Source organism: Salmo trutta, chromosome 14 (assembly GCF_901001165.1).
Source record: "Salmo trutta chromosome 14, fSalTru1.1, whole genome shotgun sequence".
NCBI classification, from domain to species: domain Eukaryota; kingdom Metazoa; phylum Chordata; class Actinopteri; order Salmoniformes; family Salmonidae; genus Salmo; species Salmo trutta.
Window position 1 is genome coordinate 65,032,237 of NC_042970.1, and position 15,096 is coordinate 65,047,332.

The following is a 15,096-nucleotide window of genomic DNA, read 5'->3' on the forward strand; positions in this document are numbered from 1 at the left end:
ACAACAGAACTGCAGTGGTTCATTGGATCAGACTAAAACTTTGCACATACACTGCTGCCATCTAGTGGCTAATGTCTAAATTGCACCTGGGCTGGAATAAATAACATTATTGCCTTTCTCTTGCATTTCAAAGATGATGTACACAAAAATACAAAAAACGGTTGGTTTTTTCTTTGTATTATCTTTTACCAGATCTATTGTGTTATATTCTCTTACATTCCTTTCACATTTCCACAAACTTCAAAGTGTTTCCTTTCAAATGGCACTGTCATGGCTCCTCCTCTGCAGTGCAGGGGCGGTTCCTCCTGCAGGCAGAGGAGGGTCGTTAGTGATTGGAGCTGGTGTGATTGGAGCCACCTGGGCTCAGGGTATTTAACCAACTGCTCCACTAACCTCTCCTCGCTGGGCTCGCTTCGCTTGCTCTCTTCTCTCTTTTGGTATGATCCTGTTTTGTTTGTTCCTTTGTTGGTTTATTTAGTTTCCACTCAGTCATGTTTACACACACACATATTCACACATCCATGCACCCTACATACACCCTACATTATGACATTTCCACACCTCATTCCTTTTTCTTTGTTTAGAATTAATAGTTTTGTTTTATAATAAAGAACTTTTTGAATTGGCCTATACCGGTTGTTGATGTCCTCTCATTTTTGCCACAGGCTATGAGCCGGCCTGTGACAAGTGGGGGCTCATCCATAAGTTAAGGTTAGTTGTACTTGTACTTATAGTTGAGTTAGTTTAGTTCAGATTGCCAAGTTTTTGTTTGAGAGGGATGTTTTGGTTTGGCCAATATTGTTGGAGAGAGCATTGAGAGCCATGTTATTTTGGTTCAGTTAGTTTGGTAACAAAATTTGGTTAGCAATTCACTCTGGGTTTCTCTGGGTTTTTGTTCAAGTGGGAGTCCTCTCCTGTTCAGGCTTATCAGCGAGTGTCAATAGGAGGCTCGTGGTGTTTTTGTTTTAGGTGGCAGTGAACGTGGGTAGAGCTTCCCTTTTCCTTTTCCCCTACATCGGCTCGGGAGCACCACCGTGGTTATGGGGGGGCCGCCAGTTTCTGGTTGTCTTTTCCACTCCGCTGGTTTTGTGTGCATAAAACCCCACCACATGTGACTGCACGAAGACCAGGGCCAGTTAGTTGTTTTTGGAGGATAGTGGGGTGTGGCTCCTGTCCTTGAACCCAGACTAACAGCAGGTGAGTTGTGTGGTTTTTTGTTGAGCATTTGTAATAGTTGTATTGGTTGAGGAAAATGTCTTCCATTCTGAGTGGTTTTGTTCAAGCTCCTTCCGAGGTAGCCTTAGAATTGTGTACTAAGGAGCAGTTAATTGAAATTACTGAACATTATCAGATTGAGATTGTTGATAAAAAATTTAAGAGACTGTTAAAACTAAATTAAAGCAGGGTCTTAAGGAAATAGGTGTTTTTTCGGGTCAATCTGCTAGTAGTGAAGGTACAAGTTTTCAGTCTAGTACTTCATTAACTTTTGAGCAGCAGCGGGAGCTGTTGCGAATGCAGTTGGAGATAGAGCGATTGCGACATGCTAATAGACCAGAAGGACTACCACAGTTTGATGTTGCACAGAATCTTCGTTTGTTGCCTAAATTTGATGAGTCAGATCCAGATACATACTTTACTTTATTTGAGCGTATTGCGGAAGCTAGAGCTTGGTCTGATTTGGACATGACTATGTTGTTGCAATGTGTACTTACAGGTAAAGCACGTGAGGCTTTTGCAGCACTGAGTGTAGCTGACAGTAAAGTGTATGCTAAAGTTAAATTAGCAGTTCTGAAGGTTTTCGAACTTGTGCCAGAGGCATATCGTCAACGTTTTCGTTACAGGAAAAAGCTAGATTCACAAACCTATTCTGAGTTTGTTCGTGATTTGACTTCTGCATTTAATCGTTGGTGTACTGCTTCAGAAGTTAGTACTTTTGAGGATCTGTCTAATTTGATTGTGTTAGAACAGTTCAAAAATGCTGTGTCTGACCAGGTTGCTACATACATGAATGAACGTAAAGTTAAGTCTCCAAGTGATGCAGCAGTCCTTGCAGATGAGTACAGGCTAACACATAAAAGCCATTTTGAGTCAAACAGTGACATGTACCATAAAAATAACTTTACTTCCAGGAATAGTAGGTCAAATTTTTTTGGAGCTTCTTTCCAAAGGCCTCAACAGAAGTTTGGGTCTAGAGGACTTAAAGCACCGGTTAATGCTAATACCTGTCGCTACTGTTTAGTTGAAGGACATTGAAAGAAAGATTGTCCTCTACTTAAATCAAAAAAGTCAGGTCAAGTTAAACCTGCGTTGATGGCAGCTTCTGTTACAGCCTCTGACCACCAGGGTGAGTTTTTTTCAGCCACTAGTTGAGTTTGATTCTCAGTCTTCCCACTGTGGTTTTTCAGCCTTTATTTTAGATGGTGTAGTGTCCCTGAAAGATGGCAACCAAAATGTTTCGATCAAGATTATAAGAGACACTGGAGCTTTAGATTATTTTATTCTGGAATCTGTTTTGCCGTTCTCTAAGGAGTCTGATACTGGCAGATGTGTAATGGTACGTGGTATGGGTTTAGTTCCATTCTCTTCTCCTTTACATGAAGTTACCTTAAAATGTGGTCTGGTAGAGGGTGAAGTAGATGTTGGGGTTAGACCCCAGTTGCCAGTAGAGGGAGTCCACATGATTTTGGGGAATGATTTGGCAGGTAGTAAGGTGTGGGCAGATGGAAAAGTAAACATCTTTACGAAGCAACCTTCAGTGTCCCCAGCAAGGGTATCTCCAGATAGCAACTGTGTATCTCCTGAGATATTTCCAGTTTGTGCTGTTACCCGCGCTGCCTCTCGTAATAAGGTTGAGAGTAAGCCAGAAAGTCTTGAGTTGCCAGTCAAACTCCAGACAGAACAGTTGACTAGTTCTAGAGATTCATTGATAGCTGAGCAAAAGGCTGATACTACTTTGGATGATCTGTTTGAGAAAGTTGTTCCTGATTCAGTGGTGAGGAATAGTGCTCAGTGTTACTTTCTTCTTGATGGGCTGTTGGTTAGGAAATGGGTTCCACACTATGATCAGGGTCTAGGAGAACCAGTCTTTCAAATAGTTGTACCTACTACTTTGCGAAATAAAGTGTTGCAGACGTCACATGGTGATGTGGCAGGTCATATGGGTGTTCGTAAAACTTATGATCGCATACTCCGTTATTTTTTCTGGCCACGTTTAAAGCGGGATGTATCTCAGTTTATTAAAACTTGTGATACGTGTCAGCGCACAAGCAAGCCAAACCAGGTTGTAAAGCCAGCACCTTTGTATCCAATACCAGCCGTAGGGCAACCTTTTGAGCATCTTATTATCGATTGTGTTGGGCCTTTACCACGGTCCAAGTCAGGTCATAGCTACTTATTAACTGTTATGTGTCAAGCAACTAGATATCCGGCAGCTTTTCCCTTGCGTACCATAACTTCAAAATCAGTAGTTAAAGCGTTAACTCAATTTATTTCAACATTTGGGATTCCAAAAATCATCCAGTCAGATCAGGGATCTAACTTTACCTCCCATTTATTTGCTCAGGTTCTCAAACAGCTTAAAGTTAAACACAATAAGTCTACTGCGTACCATGCTCAGAGTCAGGGAGCTTTGGAACGTTTTCATCAAACTTTAAAATCCTTGCTTCGTGCATACTGTACAGAACTGTCTGCAGATTGGGAGGAGCGGTTAACTTGGTTGTTACTAGCTGCTCATGAAGTAGTGCAGGAAAGCACAGGGTTTAGCCCAAATGACTTAGTGTTTGGTCATAAGGTGCGTGGGCCTTTAGCAGTGCTGCAGGATGGTTGTTTGCCTGAGGAACCACCTCGGAACCTTATTGACTATGTAAATGGTTTTAGGTTCAAGTTGTATAGGGCTGGTGAACTGGCGAAAGAAAAACTAAAATGTTCTCAACAGAAAATGAAACTGAAATATGATGGACAGGCTGAGCTGCGTGAGTTTAGTCCCGGTGATCGTGTACTTGCTCTTTTGCCTCTTGTAAGTTCACCTTTTCAGGCAAAATATTGTGGTCCTTTCACTGTGTTGCGCAAAGTGTCAGATTTGAACTATCTTATTGAAACCCCTGGTCATAGGAATTCCTCGAAATTATGCCATGTGAACCTGTTAAAATTGTATCACTCCCGTGATCTAAACAAAGTGGAAGGCACTCCAGCAGTGAGGTCAGTGTTGACTGCTGCTCCAGTCACTGCATATTGTGGCTTTAACTTTGTGGAGGGGGGAGAAGAGGAGGTAGTTAGGGTTTCGGATGAGGTCTTACAAGGTCGGTTGAAAAACTCCCAGACTTTGCAAAACCTTGGGGTTTTGGTAGATCATTTAGACTCTAAGAAACGTGATGAATTGGTAGCTCTTATTAGAAGCTACCCTGTTTTGTTTTCTGACACTCTATCGAAAACCCACTTAATTGAACATGACATAGACATCGGAGATGCTAAGCCTATCAAACAGAGATTTTATCGTGGATCTCAGGAGAAGAGACTGCAATTGGAAACAGAGGTGCAGTATATGTTGAACAATGGTATTGCGGAGCCATGTTATTCAAATTGGGCTTCACCCTGTCTTCTGGTCAAAAAGTCTGATTCCACTTTCAGACCTTGCACTGATTATAGAAAGGTTAACAATGTTACTAAAGCAGACCTTTACCCTCTTCCTAGGATGGAGGACTGTATTGATCAAGTTGGGTCAGCAAAGTATGTTAGCAAATTTGATCTTTTAAAGGGATATTGGCAAGTACCCCTTACCAAAAGAACTTGTGAGATTGCTGCCTTTATAACTCCATCTGGTTTGTTCTCTTATACAGTGATGCCTTTCGGGTTGCGGAACGCTCCAGCTACCTTCCAGAGGCTGATGAATCGGGTGGTCTCAGGTCTGGAAGGGTGTGCCGTGTACTTGGACGACGTGGTCGTCTACTCAGACTCTTGGGAGGAGCATGTCTGTAGAGTGCAAGCCCTGTTCGAAAGACTGGTGTGGGCCAGGTTGACTATAAATTTGGCCAAGTGTGAGTTTGCCAAAGCTACAGTCACATACCTAGGCAAGGTTGTTGGTCAGGGTGTTGTATGTCCCGTGGAAGCCAAGGTCCAGGCTGTGAAGCAGGTCCCACAGCCCTCCACAAAGAAAGAACTGATGCGCTTCCTGGGAATGGCGGGGTACTACCGTGCTTATTGTAAAAACTTTTCGGTAGTAGTGTCCCCCCTGACCAATCTGTTGAATGCCAAGGCTGAATTTCTCTGGTCCACCCAGTGTCAAGAGGCATTTGATGCAGTTAAGGCTCTTTTGTGTTTGTCACCCGTGTTGGTAGCACCAAATTTTGAGAAACCTTTCAAATTGCAGGTAGACGCCAGTCAAATCGGTGCTGGGGCTGTGCTTCTCCAGGAAAATGATGACAATATTGAGTGTCCTGTCAGTTTCTTTTCCCGGAAATTTAAGAAGTATCAGAAAAACTATTCTGTAATTGAAAAGGAGGCTTTAGGTCTCATTTGGGCTTTACAGCACTTCGAGGTCTATGTTGGTTCTGGTTTAACCCCTTTAACTGTGTTCATGGACCACAACCCACTTACTTTTCTGAAGTCCCTGCAAAATCCCAACCACCGCCTGATGCGTTGGGCTCTGTTCTTGCAACCATTCAACCTGGATATTAGACACATTAGGGGTAAGGATAATATAATTGCTGATGCTCTGTCTCGTGCTCCTTTAACCTAGTTTGTATTTTCTCTCTGCTGAACCCTGCGGGCTGTCTGCGCCTCTTTCCTCTTAATTTGCTCCCCAGGTACCAGGGCTGCTGAGCTTGAGGACGGACAGTCAGCTAGGGGACACAGGGCTACTACTAGGAGCCGGGACTGGTATCTGGGTTTTTTTTGGGGGGGGGGGGGGATTTGGATCATGTGTTTATTATGTTGGGTCGTAACTTGAATTGAGGGTGGGACCCTCATTTTAAGGAGGGGGGTGTCACGGCTCCTCCTCTGCAGTGCAGGGGCGGTTCCTCCTGCAGTCAGAGGAGGGTCGTTAATAATTGGAGCTGGTGTGATTGGAGCCACCTGGGCTCAGGGTATTTAACCAACTGCTCCACTAACCTCTCCTCGCTGGGCTCGCTTCGCTTGCTCTCTCTCTGCTCCTCCAGGTATGATCCTGTTTTGTTTGTTCCTTTGTTGGTTTATTTAGTTTCCACTCAGTCATGTTTACACACACATATTCACACATCCATGCACCCTACATACACCCTACATTATGACATTTCCACACCTCATTCCTTTTTCTTTGTTTAGAATTAATAGTTTTGTTTTATAATAAAGAACTTTTTGAATTGGCCTATACCGGTTGTTGATGTCCTCTCATTTTTGCCACAGGCTATGAGCCGGCCTGTGACAGTACCAAGAAAATGCATATCCTTGTTTCAGGGCCTGAGCTACAGGCAGTTAGATTTGGGTATGTCATTTTTGGCGAAAATTGAAAAAAAGGGGCCAATCCTTAAATGTGCTGAGAGTGTTCCAAAGCCAAGCAACTATCCTGCACCATTCCCAGAAAGTTGTGGGAAGGTTGTATGCAAAATAACCATAAGACAACCACACTCTCACCAAGCTCTGAGTTATATATGGTTCTCAGAACGTTATATGCTAGCTGGGTTATCTCTTATGTGTCTCTCTCTCTCTCTACCCACTCCTCTCTTTCTCCTCTCATTTATCTATTTCTCTCTCTCGCTCTCTCTCTCTCTCTGCCTCCCTTCCTCCCCAGAGCCTCCTCTTTGACATGCTGCACCACAATTATTTATCACTGTGCCATCTGTCCTATCAAAAGTGAATAACTTTACAACCACACTTTCTCTCTCTGCTGAGACACACAAACACATACAGGTAGCCTCGAGGTTAGAGCATTGGGCCAGTAACTGATAGGTTTCTGGTTCGAATTATGGCGCTGACAAGGTGAAAAATGTGTCACTGCACCCTTGAGAAAAGCACTTAACCCCAATTGCTCCAGGGGTGCAGGACAATGGTGACTCTGGCTGTGACCCCACTCCCTGCAGGTGTCTCAGGGGGAGTTGGGATATGCAAGAAACACATTTTCATTACGCACTTGTACAAGTGTGTAACAGGACAAATAAAAGCACCCCCCAATTAGTATTACACACCTGCCCTTTAACCTTTCATGAGAATCAAATCAAATGTGCCGAATACAACAGTGTTACCGTGAAATGCTTACTTACAAGCCCTTAACGAACAATACAGTTTTAAGAAAAATAAGAATTAAGAAAATATTGAAAATATTCATTTACTTTTAATAAAGTAAAAAAATGAAATAAATAGAAACACAATACATTGACAAGGCTATAATCAGGGGGTACCGGTACAGAGTCAATGTGCAGGGGTACATGTTGGTAGGGCTAAAGTGACTATGCATAGATAATAAACAGAGTAGCAGTAGTGTAAAAAAAGGGGGAGGGTGGTCAATGCAAATAGTCCGGGTAGCCTGTTACCGTAGTGTGGCGGTCCAAGCTAAGCTCTCTGCCCCAATCAGATACCTCATTTAGAAAAACAAACAAATGGGCAGGGTGTGTCACCATGACTGTGGTCATCCTACAACACATCTCAGACCAGTGTGCAGCAACCAGCAATGCTATATCAACTGCGGCCCGGGACATTCACTTGATCAGCTAGCTACGCAGGTAACTTGTTTGGTCCAACGGAACCAGTGGCTCATTCTAGTTAGTCCTTTCTAGCTATAGAAACTAGCCCGAGGTTCCATGGGGTTTACAGCTACACGACAAACCCCCCTCCCTGTCCATGCTTGGAAAGATCCTACCCTCCCAGTGGCCTTTATCAACCTCCCTCAGGCCCAGTCTGCTCCAGAAGGTTTCTGATCTGTTCTAATGTTCTAATCAGCAGGACAGGAGTAATGGCAGACAGGAGGGGGTGCCCCATGCCCGGAATAAAACAGGGACGCTCCTCGTCACTCACTCACTGGTGATTGGCCTCCACAGAGGGAGGGAGAGCGCTCTCAGCTACAGGCAGGCAGACAGACACCCAGTTAGCCCCAAAACTTTCAGCCGAGAGTAAACAGCTCCACCACAACCCCCCCTCTCACACATAGCTCCGCTGATGATTGGAGTTAAGTTGGAAAGGAGAGGCATGCAATGCACCATGGTACTCAACGGAGCTGTGCTCTGGCTTTGCTCTAGTTTAGTCGGCGACTCTTGACATTGGGGAACATCATTGTGTTGATCCTTTTTATTTTCACTCCAAAGTTTACCTTATTAAAGGGATTCTGGGATGCTGTGGGGCTTAAGTATTATTGATATGATTGTTGAACAGAGGGAATGTAAGGTAAAGGTTGGTGGTGATGATGATGATGATGAAGCAGGGCTAGTGCTGCTGATCTCAGAAATGGCAATCGTCTTGGGACGGTAGTAGTTCCATGTAGTCTATCTTATGGCATCGCGTGATCTAGAGGGACAACATTTTCAATGGTCCATCCGTCCATCACCAAAACAGCTGTCTTTAGAAGGACTTTTTCATTTACAAGTTCTCTTCATAAAATGGTGTATGGCTCCATCTAGTGGCTCTTTTTTTTTTTAAGAAACAGGAGACAGAAGTTCAATGAACAGTGATCTAATTTTGGCATGAGTTTTACTCACAATAGCTTACATGATATGGATGTGCGCTGTGACTGCTGTATGACGCACTCAACAAAAGAAGTTTCCTTACAGGAAGATATAGTTACTATTTTCATTGAATTTCATAGACGACATGACAAATGGATCAAATATACACAACGCAATAGGCTACCCTTGTGCACGTGCTACGCTTCCACGCATGATCTCTCTGAGTGCCAGAATAAAGAGGGTGTTATATAACGGGATATTCTAAATCCTAACCAATGAAAATAGCTTTCTCTCCATTTTTCTTATGGCCAGAGTGTGTAGCAAACATAGAATTTAGAATTCCATTTGGATTCCTAAGAAGTAGCCGAGGCCATAACATTCTAGAGATTACCTAATGTTCTAGAGATGACCCGCGGTCACTGTTATATACAAAAATATATTCTTAGCAAAGAGCAATGTCTCAAAGTAAGAATTTTTTCTGGGAGTGGTCTGAGTATGGAAGGGGAGAAAAAGCTGTTATTGTCAGAGAGGTTTGTAAACTCTTTCTTATTGGTCTATGACCTAATTTACCTCCAGGCCAAAATTCCATCCTACCAAAACAGGCTGAAATTTCAGGCAGCCTTTTCAAACAGCTCTTACACTAAAAGGACATTATCATTATTTTCACAATTTCACATTATTATTTGAACCTCAGTGAGGAAATATATATAAAACACAGGAAATGTTAGTTCTCGACTGCATTGGGCCTTTAATGTTTCCTCTTTCCTCTTCTGAAGGGAGCAACACCCCCTCTTATTGTTGAGCATCTGAAAGAGAGAATAAAACATAATCACACATTGGCTTGTGGCACAATTAACATAAACAGGCTAACTCTTTACGTAACAAATTACTTTGGTTTATCTCAATCAAATCTTTAAAGCAGTGATTTCTCCTCTGCAGCCTGCTGCTCTCCTTCTCCGCTTTCACCAGCTTTGAGGCCAGCTCATTGCTGGCCCCAGGCTCTTTTTCAGAATGCCTCTCTTCATTATTGCCATCTTGCCCTCCAGCTCAGCCTTGAGTTGCTCAAAGGAGATCCTCTTCGGCCGCCATTGCTACACTTTGGCCACATTAGCCTGGATCTCCCTCCTCAGCTGGGTGCAGATAGTCGAGCCTGTTTCCCTTTCAGTCAAGTTGTTCTCCAGCTCACTCTTCTTCTCCTCCATTTTCCCTGGCTCACTCCTTAGCTCCTCACAGGTGTTCTTCTCCTCATTCAAAGCTCTGGCCAGCTGAGAGGCCCTGCTCTCCTCGTCCTGCAGTCTGGCCTCCATATCTGCCATCTCCCTCTCCAGCTGGGAGGCCCTGGTCTCAGACTCCTCGTTGATTTTAAGTGTGTCTTTCAGAGCCTTCTCCAGCTGGGAGGCCCTGCTCGTCCTTCAGTTGATGAGATGTCTCTTCAAGGCCTCTCTCCATCCACAAGGCTCATCCAACTTCCTCTGCCGCTCCTTAATGGTTCCCTGCTGCATGGCCCCACAGAGCTAGCTTCTCTTCAGGCTGTCCTTGACGTTCTGCAGCTCAGCAGGAGCTGAGACAAACCACTGGTTGACTTGACCAAACAAGACAAACTGGCAACAGACAAACAGAGAACACAGGTGTAAGTACTCAGGGGATAATGGGGAAGGTGGGCAACACCTGGAGGGGGGAGGAGACAAACACAAGGACAGGTGAAACAAATTAGGGCGTGACACGTTACGTTAGATATTTTTTTGCCAACCTGGAGGATGGTTTTACTAATGTGGTATTTAAAGAGGAAGTTCAGTATTTTACAACTCCATGTTAGATGGTTCAGGCGAGTTAATTAAGAACAAATTCTTATTTACAATGACAGCCTGGCCACTGACAGCTGGGAAGTGCAGAGCAATACATAAAATAACAAAACAACATTGAAATCACAGGACAAGACAGACAGAAGGACAGGGACATATGACAAACACAAAAGTCAATACAGAACAGTTACAGCACAAGGAGAACAGATATCACAAAACAACGGGACAGAAATACATGGCCACAACACAACACTTAATAAGAACAGTCAGCATAGATAGTAGACAGTCAGCAGTAAATATGATAGAATATCAGGTACAGTATCTATATGAAACATTTTAAGCGTCCATTGGAATGTCCATAATTCACATGCTATTTGTTAGAATAACACGTTTTCCGCGAAAGTGTCTATGAATGACTTGATTCTGCAGAGTAACAAGTTAAAGTCAGTGAGAATGACCATGAATGACATGATAGGTTGCTGTGTATCCACGGTGGAACTCAGACCGCTACATTGACTGACCAGCTGATGGAGTGGAGGTCACCGTGGAAATGCGGGACCAGGGAATGCAGGAACAGGCTTGGACTAAGCAGTTGGGCAGCCGGCAAACGCAGAGGGGACGGTCGCCAGGTAACCACAGGTAGTGGGTGTGAGGAGCTGCGATTCAGTTTGTTGACAATCACTAATTAGGAGGAGAAATCTTCTATAATCCTAAAGATGCTCCAATCAAATCCTAAAGCTGCACAATAGGCCATGGTGTGACTGTGAAGCCCCCCCTTTTTCTCCTCAGTCTGTTAAAAAACATGATGTGTTTTCTCTTCTCTAGATATGAGACCCCCTTAAAGGATGTTACCTAGAGGAAGTTTCCTCCTTGGCTACATCCTGTGGCAGTTTATTGCATTCTTCTGCGTCCACGTTAAAGTGAGTATCGTCAGCCAAGTATTGGTTCATGATGAAAATGATGATGATTACAGAGTATGCTGTGTACATCTTGGGTAATGTGCAGGTCCTCCCGGTGGTTCAAAGTACTCCTGAAAAGAACCTGAACCATCCCTCTCAGGAGATGAATACTCCATCCAGCGATGATGTCTTACAGACCTATACGGAGGGTTAAGCCAAACCCCTGGACGACAAACTTATCAATAGTCCACCTGACAATGAACCACCCCTATGTGACAACATACAGGCCTTCCCTAGGGGGAACGAAAAACCACTCAAACTCGAAGATGTGAAGGACTATAGAGGGTGATACTACTCCCCTCCGTGACCTGCAGGTGTCCTCACAGATCAACGGCACACCCCTCGTCGACGAGCAGCAGTGTCAGTTGGTATGGAGCCTGTCTGGACAAGCTACAGCCCTGTCAGATGAGTGAAAGAGACAGAAGTACTGTACTCAGTACTGCTGGGAACACGCCTTGAGGCAGATCCAGGAGGACTTGCGGAGGGAAGGCGCAAGCGGTCTACTGTCAGCCCAGCCACCCTCCCCTCGCCTTCACACGCCCTTGCACACACCTGGGGATAATAAGGAGAAGAGAGAGAAGAGGAAGAAGGAGAAAAAGCCAGTAAGCTACTTTCCTATGGACAACACACAGACATCCAACCATGTCCCCACAGATGTTGAGGAGCCCATTTCACAGGACAAGGTTTGGGGTGAGGTACAGACCTCCACCCATGTCGATGGCCAGGACAACACTACCAAAGCTAACGATACAATGGAGGATGAAGATCCCATTTCAACAAGGGACAAGGTTTGGCGTGAGATGCGACCCTTCCATTACTCCTGCCAGACCATCACAATTCCACCCATGGCCGATGACGAGGAGCCTATCTCCCAGGCTATTGCTCCCTCCATTGCCATTAGGCAGTCCCCAAAAGTTGACGCCCCACCTCCCAATGACGCCAGCTCATTTGCCCCAAAGACTGAGGGGTGGTTCGGCCGACTCTTTCATTGGAGAAATGGGGACTCTGCTGGCTCTCCTAAAGGAGTCGACATGTATGTACTCTATGAGAGCAGGTGATTGTTTTAGTCAACATGTGGTTTCAACTCCAATACTGTCAGCCACCGTGTTACACAGCTTTATACCTGGTAATGAACATCTCAAACAACACATTATCAGTCAGTATCTTCATTTCTTGACCTTGTATTTGTTATGAATAAATAACGGTTTGTTTTTCTTCTCATGTAGTAATTGACTTTTCTTTTTCAATCGTCTAACCCCAAAAACAGAAGGAGGTCTCGAGGCATGATCATGAACAGCATCTTAAAAGGCATCGTTGAAACGTTCAAGGCATATTATGAAACAACATCTTCAAAAATGAATAAACACAAGATGTATTCAGGATAATCGTACTCTGATATTTTTTTCAAAATAGGTCAAGTTTGAAGTTGTATTTTTTCTGGTTTTACATTGCCATTGACTATTCCATGGGCCGTGACTTATTGTGAATTATTTTGTTCAACTGTCTCACTCGTTGGGCTGCATTTCTCTCTACAATTAAAAATGGTAGACTTTTGCAAGCATTTCTCTCATTCTCAGAGGTGCCCAGTGAGTGTGCAGTGATGTCCTCTGCACTTGTCCAGGTGTGAGAGCTCTGGGGTATTTTTAGTACCAGAGAGGGGTGGGGAGCTCCCCAAGACAGAGAAACTGAGACAACAGCTGCACAGTGATACAGAAGAAGGGGAACCGAAATGTGGTCTCAAACCACAAGTCAGTGCACATACACACCCACATTCTTTTACAAACATGTCTGCGTCACAAATGATACCCTCTACCCTTTATAGTACACTACTTCTGACCAGAGCCTTGGTCAAAAGTAGTGCACTATATTGGGAATAGGCCATTTGAGATGCATAAACATTCAGATAGATGACACAGGGAGGTGATGATAAAAGTGGTCTGTGATTTTCTACTCCAGATCATGATTCAGCTTACTCATGAGTCCACTTTGAAAATTAAAACACAAAGGTTTTCTGTGACGTGTTTTATGACCTCTATGCATTATGTTATATTATAAACTGGGTGGTTCGAGCCCTGAATGCTGATTGGCTGAAAGCCGTGGTATATTGGTATATATCCTCTTAAGGATCGGACCCTTTTTTTCAATTTTCGCCTAAAATGACATACCCAAATCTAACTGTCTGTAGCTCAGGACCTGAAGCAAGAAAGCTGTGGTATTTTGGTATATATACCCCTCGTGCCTTATTATAATTATGTGATGTGCTTTCTTTAATCAACAAATCTGTATTTGTACCTTTCTTAGGTTGTACTGTATGTTATGGTTAGAATATATGTTCAAATCTTCAGTATGTGTTGATTCATATATAAAACCCAAATATACATTGTCAATAATAATGAACACTAATTGTTGAGGTAACATATTAATTAAAATCACACTGTACATTCATTTATTTAATTTATGGTAGCGGGGACTACAGAGGATCATTTGCCAGCTGGTTAACGGAGATGCTCTTGATCAATGTGAATGGTCCCTTTCAAGTCAAGTACACCAATCTTACAAGAAATAGGAAAACGTTTATTTTTTTGGTTTCAGGATTATAAGTGATATTCTGGAAAATATAAAGAGACTACTGAGGCAGTTCAAAGTTTAACACTAGGATATTACATCTATGTTCAAAGATAAATAATGAACTGTTTTAATTTTGACTGAATTTGAAACAATTACAGTGTACTTTAAGTTAAATTCCATTCTTATTGTTTTCAATGAGAGAATCTTGATCCATCTCACTGTTGCAGTCTATCTTTTGTGTCTTCCCCTGTCAGCCCGCCCTCCATCACCCCCTTCTCTGGTCCTGATGGCCCCAGCCCTTCCCTCTGGGGACAAGACCACCCTGGTGTGCCTGGCGCAGGGCTTCCACCCTGACGGTGCCTCCCTGTCCTGGTCTGATGACAGTGGCTCTCTGACGGGTGCTGAGGACCAGAAGGGCGAGTCTCAGCGCCAGGCTGACGGCACGTACGCCCTGAGCAGCCTCCTTAGTCTGCCCTCCACAAGCTGGAGCTCCGGACAGACCTTCACTTGTCACCTGAGCCACTCAGCACTGACCAACCCACTGAGCAGGAGTGTAAACAACAGGCAATGTTCGGTGTAAGGTGAAGTTAGTCCATAGACGTTGAACTTGGGTTAGTTTTGCATTTCCCCCGCTAATGGTTAAGATCAGGATTGAGGGAGGAGAAGCTGATCCTAGAACTGTACCTAGGGCAAATTTCCCCCGTGAGCGGCAGTTTGTGCGCTTCACATATTTTAATAGATTGGCAACTTGCTTTAGAAGTTATTGAAGTTTAGTTTTTTCATTGTCTCTTTTTTGAATAGGGACCTCTGATGATGAATGCTGTATTGCTTGTGAAGTAATCTGAGGAATTTCTGCATAATGATGTGATGAGTTGAATAAAGCATTTCATGATATGTTGCCTCTATTTGACATTTCAATATTGAAAGCCATTTTGCAAAGGCTTTAAAGTAGACATTTGCCATACATTTCTTCAGGGTTGGTGTTAACCCATGAATTTATTGGGACCATATTTAGCGTGTATCCAGTTGTGAGGGTATCTTTATGAATGTTTTACACAAGTTTACTATTCCGTTAGTCAGCATCTTTCCAACATTTTAGGGTGTGCGTCAACGAATGCTTTATACTGCATGAGTGGCAAT

The 15,096-nt window shown here is 43.6% G+C and overlaps 1 gene segment (V, D, J or C); it reads left to right on the forward strand.

Annotated features, from left to right (window-relative positions):
• Nucleotides 1-11,623: 11,623 nt before the first annotated feature.
• LOC115208647 (immunoglobulin heavy constant delta-like) lies at nucleotides 11,624-14,850 on the forward strand. The segment is given in 2 exon segments: nucleotides 11,624-12,442; nucleotides 14,211-14,850. Coding segments are annotated over 2 exon segments (738 nt in total).
• The last annotated feature ends 246 nt before the right edge of the window (nucleotides 14,851-15,096 follow it).